This window comes from Crocuta crocuta, unplaced genomic scaffold (genome assembly GCF_008692635.1).
Source record: "Crocuta crocuta isolate KB4526 unplaced genomic scaffold, BGI_CrCroc_1.0 scaffold407, whole genome shotgun sequence".
Classification (NCBI taxonomy): domain Eukaryota; kingdom Metazoa; phylum Chordata; class Mammalia; order Carnivora; family Hyaenidae; genus Crocuta; species Crocuta crocuta.
The window spans coordinates 338,508-344,959 of record NW_027551557.1 but is presented as its reverse complement, the minus strand read 5'-3'; the positions used below and the strand labels follow the sequence as shown (position 1 = coordinate 344,959).

The following is a 6,452-nucleotide window of genomic DNA, read 5'->3' as shown; positions in this document are numbered from 1 at the left end:
ACAAACTTTTTTTTTTTTTTTTTTTTTTTTTTTAATTTGGTATTATAGTACTTTAGACAATGAAATAAGTTAAGTTCAGTGTCAGGAGAACAGCTTTCTGCAGACCACAGTCTAGGCGCTCTGAGATTTGGAGTTTGTAAGTACTCCCTTCAGATAAATTATTTTATTCCTGTGTGAATGAAACTGTTGACTGGTATTTAAACTGAAACAGAAAATAGTCAAGTAACAGCCCCCAAAGCATCATGCTGATGACAACCAGGTTTTATTGCACAAGAACCAGTTTGGTAAGGAAAAAGACATGCTGGGGGTGCAGGGGCACGGGGAGGAGTTCTTTTAGTCCAGAAATACAATATCTGCACCATTTTCTCTAGAATTTCTTATTAGAAATATCTCCTGGCCTTCAAGTATATAATTTTTGGAAAGAGCCAATACTAATTATTTAAATTTTTTAATTTGAAGTGCAACAGTGCAGCAAAGTCCTTAGGTTATGCTTGATGAATGATATCAAAGTTTACACAGCTGTGTAATGACCATGCAGGTGAAATTTTGGTTTTTCTTTCTTTTCTTTCTCATTTGCCCTTTTCTCAAGTTGCTTAACTTTAAAAGTGGATGTTTGAGTGTGGCTGTTAATAATGTGCTCTTTTAGAGGAGAGCTTTTTCATTACCAACAAGGCAGACAGTAGCATCTTTATTTCTAAAAAGTACTCTGATGGTACTCTAGACATATTTGTTTGGAAGCACTTTTCATCACTTTTCTTGGCAGAAGCCATAGCATTAGTTTCCATTTGATTTAGTAAATGACGCTTTGAGCTCATCTACATCCCAAGTCAGACTACCTTCACTCTTCTTTGGGTCTGTACACATCTGGTTGGGCAAAAGCAATCTTGGCTTGCTGAAGAGACTGCACATCCCACTCTTTCTCAGTGAAGATATGGCATCACATTCCTCTGACTGGTCTTCACTTTCCTGACTAGGACTGTGACCTCTTGTCATGCCATTCACTTTGAGTGGCACACCTTTCTTTGCATACCAGACCCCCAGCCAGCAGGGTAAACCCAAACCATCTCAGACTCAGTGTTTCATTAGCACTGGGGTCCTCAAGGGATGAGAGTGTGGGTTGCACATCTGGGCTGAGCAGAGTTTCAATTTCTCTAATGGGATTTATGTCAGCAAATATTTTCAGAGTCTCTTATGTTCTGTCATTTTAGAAACTGGGCACCCAGTAAAGATTAAGAATTGACTCTGTCTGGATCACTTAGGATGTCTCAGGAATTTACTTAGGTGGTTCAAGGGAGGGGATTTAATGAAGATGTGACATATACATGTACAGTGGTGTGGCAAGGTTTAGAGAACCAACAGAATGGTGATGGACCTAGGCTCTGGAAACTTTTGGCAAGGGAGCTTGGGTGATGTGGCCTGTGCATTCTGTCATAGACTCCTGGGGCACAGAAAAAGGAGGAGAAGGTGTGGGGTGGGGCACAAACAGAATTAACCAGTACATGTCTTCCAGGATTCAGAGTTCTGTGGGCATTGGCCATGCCCTAAAACTAGGCAGGGCTTCCTGAGATCCATTGGTCTTTTCTGGGACAGACTGTATGTATGGTATAGTGGAAGGTACCAGGCTTTGGAGTTAGGCAGACCTGGGTCTTAATCCTTGCTCCCACTTTGTAACTATGAATCTTGGACAAGATACTTTTCCTAAACCTTAGATTGCTCATCTGGAAGGTGCTTTGTCCCAGGATTACTATGAGAATTAAATAAAAAAGCATGAAACACATTGGCATGTACTGCCCAGCCACTTGTCAACACTTAGCAGATGTTAATTTTCTTTCTTTCTTTTTTTTTTTTTTTTTGAAGAAAAAGAAAAGGTTTTTGTTTTTGTGGGATTTTCCTTTTAAATGGTAATAAGATAAAAATCCAGATAATGGGAAAAGCTGAAGTTGCTTGATCCTCAGTACAGCATTATCAGTGTTAGGTACATTTCCAAATGTATAGATTGTCAGTGATGTTTATTTGTAATCATAATTTGCTTTTACTAGATATTTCTTTGTTTAGTAGGCTCTACATGCAGTGTGGGGCTTGAACTCATGACCCCAAGATCAAGAGTCACATGCTCTGCTGAGCCAATGAGGCACCCCTGCTTTTACTAGATAACTTTTAAAGAAAATAGCCAGTTAGACCAGGGAATTTGTTAAATCCTTGCCATCTCAATGATTGTTTGAGGGGTGTCACAATGTGTGTTCAATGGCCAGGCAATCTTGGTGGCCCTTTATTTAGGAAATCCGCAAGGCTGTGAGTTAGGACATCCCATCAGTGCAAATTGGAGTCAGACCAATACCTCTGAAGAGGAATGTCTTTTGTCCTTGTTTCTCATCGCAAATTCACTGTTTTTGTGGCTTCTTATTAAGTTTGTCTCTGCCCCAACACAGTTATCTCTAGTTCATTTGTCAGTTCATGCTCAGAGATAATCTCCAGAGATTATTCTTTGTGGAGACCAGTTTTGAAATAAGTTTGATGAAGCATATATTTTCTATATTGAATGCAAATAAGATACAGCTAATTGTGTTTTCTTCCCCAGAAAAATAACTTTTGAAAAGCAGTGGTTCTATCTGGATAACATCATTGGCCATAGTTATGGAACCACATTTGAAGTGACCAATGGAGGAAGTCTTCAGCCTAAGAAGAAGAAGGAAGAACCTACTTCAGGTGTACTACTTTGGGTATATGAAATAGGTGCTCTTGAGCTGACTAGTCAGAAACCTGTCAACCCCAACCTATCCCACATGCTAACCCAAGCTATCTCCAAAGAAATTTAAACTCATAATCTAAGAACTGTAGCTTGGTGGAATGAAGCAAGAGCTGCCTTTGACTTTGAGATACCTTGATTCTGGCTCCATCCCATCATTAACTGGCTCTCTGACTTTAGGCCAAAGTTTTAATCCCAAGAATCCTTGCTACTTCAGTGTAAGAGCAGGTGGAGAGCCCTTTCAGTGCCCAGAAGTTAAATAACAGCTGGAGGCAGTTAGCATGTAGGGTAGAGGTTGATAATCTGACTTCAAATTTAACTGACCAGGTTTAAGTTTGTTTCATCACTTGCATTGTTACCTTAGGCAATTTATCTGGTTTCTCTAGGTCTTAGAGCTTCATCTGTAAAATGGATCCATAAATAAATTTAATGCCTAGCTTGTTGGAGTTCAGTCATATAATACATGGGAAGTTCCTAACAGTGTCTGGTCTGTAGCAAAGGCCTATATGTTTAGCAGTTATTATTAGTTAAAATTAAGTACTTCAATATTTGTTAAAATAAATGTACTTAAAATATTTTATTAATTAAAATAATTAATTTTTAAAATCAAATGACTAAAATACTATTAAAATTTTTGTTCAAACCAATTAATTAAATGCTTTTCAATTAGCATCCATATTTTTATTGAGCACCAAGTATGTTCCATTCCAGACATGATTAGGTACTGTGATTGTAACAGTTTATGAGATAAACCATCTCATAAAATGTACTTCGCAGTGGGGAACACCAAAAATAAGTAGACAAGCACACAACATACTTGTAGATGGTGGTATGTGCTGTGAAGACCATAAAACAGGGAGGTATACTAGAGGCTAAGTTGGTGAGACTTGGCTGAGATTATGAGTTCAGCGCCAAGTGATGGGAAGGACCTAGGCAGAAATCTACCCAGAGATTGTCATAAAAGTACTTCAAGTGGAGGGAGCAGCAAGTGCCAGAGCCCTGCAGTGAGCCTGTGCTGGGTGTGTTTAAGGAACAGAAAGATGGGCAGAGTGGCTAAAATACAGGGGCCAGAGCGTATACAACCTTGCAGGTCACCTTTGGAATGTATTCTAGTTGTAGGAAGCCACTGTTTTGTGCTTGGGAGCATTAGATGAGCCAGTTTGTATTTTTTAAAGAGAACTTTGGTGTCTGGGAGGATTGTAAAGAGCAAGAATGGGAGGGGGAAGAATATGAGTTAGAGACGGGAGCAGTCATGGCAAGAAAAGGTAGTGGCAGGGGTGGACGCAGTGGAATTAGAAGGGCAAATTTCAGTGACTGATGGGCTGGAAGTGGACATGAACTTAGAAGTAGAAAGATTTTAACTAATTACAAATCATAAATGTCATAAAGCAATTTCCTTCCTTAGAGACCAAAGAAGCGGGCACTGATAATCGAAATATAATTGATGATGGGAAATCTCAGAAACTTACTCAAGATGACATAAAAGCTTTAAAGGACAAGGGCATTAAAGGAGAGGTAATATTCAAAGAGGTTGCGTTTTGTTTTTGTATGGTATTGAGAAAATTATTTGGTTTTTGAAGCAGGATTTACCTAAGGTGAAATGTAAGAATAGTGTTTCTCTTAAAAATAGTTTGAAGTGTACATGCAATTCAGTATATCAAAGATTTCATTCCTTTTATGCAGGAATGTAAGTGAGTGACACCACTGATACTATTAGCAAAGGATAATTTAATAACTTAGTGCATATCAGAGCTTAACTTGGTTCATTTTCAGTAATGTTTTCAGCCAGTATCTTCAGGAATGACTGTTTGCTTTACATCCCTTCTCCCTTTATTGTGTATCTCTATTTTGTTTTGTTTTTACCCTGTTTGAAGTGGCGTTACAAAGTACTTGTATTTTAATACAAGTTTTAGGTAAAGTAAAAAATGTAGTTTATTCATTTGGACTTGTGTGGAAAGGGGACTGGAAAATCAGATCTTTGTATACATTCTAGGCTAAGAAATCTTTGAAGTTATCATTTCAGTGGAAATAAAGTTTCAGGAAATCTCCTTGCTCCTTTTATTATAGGAAATAGTTCAGCAGTTAATTGAAAATAGTACAACATTCCGAGACAAGACAGAATTCGCTCAAGATAAATATATAAAAAAGAAGAAAAAGAAGTAAGTGGGTTTTCTTTGAAAAGGATGAAAGTATTAAATCTTTATAGGCTTATAAAATATATGTTATTAGAAGTAAAATATTTTAAAGCCAGTTTTTAAAAACTGATGTCCTCCTTTTTCTTCCCCCAGGTATGAAGCCATCATTACTGTTGTGAAGCCATCCACCCGCATTCTTTCAATTATGTATTATGCAAGAGAACCTGGAAAAATCAAGTACGCTTTGTTTCCTTTCAAAAGTGTAATTGGGGGAGAATATATCTTTAAGGAAAGTCATGATTTTAAGTAAAATGAAAAGCTTGCTCACCTGCATAAAGTGTCCTCCTACCTCATGAATTGTAAGTTCTTTTTACTGTTGCCTCCAAAGCAATCTATAATCTTACCAACATAATTTTTATGAAACAAGCAAAACTTGAGAAATGATGATTAATTTAGCTGGCTCTGCTTAGCTAAAAATAAATGAATCATTCTTTTTTTTCCTTAGCCACATGAGATATGATACCCTAGCCCAGATGTTGACATTGGGAAATATCCGTGCTGGCAATAAAATGATTGTAATGGAAACATGTGCAGGCTTGGTGCTGGGTGCAATGATGGAACGAATGGGAGGTAAGGTTTAACATTTTCAGGCTCATTAAAGTACCACCATGACATAAGTAGAGGGGCCTAAAAACTCACAGTGCACAGAAAGTGAGGCTGAGTCACTGCAAGATTAATGAAATGGTTTGGATGGGCCCACACAGCTCAAGTCCTTGGGACCTTCCTGCAGAGTCCACATCTCCCAGCCAGTGCTGGGTTGGTGCCCCAGAATGGCAGTTACCCTTTGCAGTTTCAGCATCAGTGGGGATGTTTCTGAAGCCTTTGTCTGACTTGGACCTCCATGACGGTGATTTCAGTAAATTCTTAGATAGCTGATGCTTATTTTATTGGCCTGAAATGAGGGGATTGGATGAGAAGAATACTGGGGGTGTATTTTGTCCTGGAGGAGCACAACACAGCCTGGTTTGCCTCTCCTCTCTAACCCTGTAGAAGATAAGAACTTTTAACTGCCCTGATTGAGGATTGGAGTGGGGGAAAGCTGAGAGCCAGTCACCCATCATGTGACATCCATATTTGCACAATAACAAGGCTTTACCATAGTGTCAAGTGGGGGTAAGCTTTAAGACTTCTTGTTCAAGTTGGGGCGCCTGGGTAGCTCAGTTGGCTAAGCATCCAGCCCTTGATTTTGGCTCAGGTCATGATTTCATGATTTATGAGGTCAAGCCCCACATCAGGCTCTTCACTGACAGTGCAGAGCCTGCTTGGGATTCTCTCCCTTCTTTCTCTCTCTGCCCCTCACCACTCATGTGCACGCACTCTCTCTCAAAACAAATAGTTTAAAAAAAAAGACTTCTTATTCCCATGTTTTGGAAATCTATTTCCTTCACTGATATTCATAGACTGAACAGACCCCAGAAGAGCCGCATCATCATGCAGAGTCTGAGCAGAGTGGAGACTTACCGGGGGGACCCTGAGGGTTTGCATAGTCTAGAATCACCTCCATTGAGCAG

General features: G+C 39.0%; 1 protein-coding gene across 1 annotated transcript in view; it reads left to right on the top strand.

Moving 5' to 3' along the window:
- TRMT6 (tRNA methyltransferase 6 non-catalytic subunit) overlaps positions 1-6,452 on the top strand; it is a 12,619-nt gene that overhangs the window by 1,158 nt on the left and 5,009 nt on the right. The window contains exons 2-6 of the mRNA XM_077749136.1: positions 2,579-2,706; positions 4,152-4,261; positions 4,814-4,905; positions 5,035-5,118; positions 5,387-5,511. Of these exons, the coding sequence (XP_077605262.1) occupies positions 2,579-2,706; positions 4,152-4,261; positions 4,814-4,905; positions 5,035-5,118; positions 5,387-5,511 (539 nt within the window). The remainder of the gene's footprint in view (positions 1-2,578; positions 2,707-4,151; positions 4,262-4,813; positions 4,906-5,034; positions 5,119-5,386; positions 5,512-6,452) is intronic.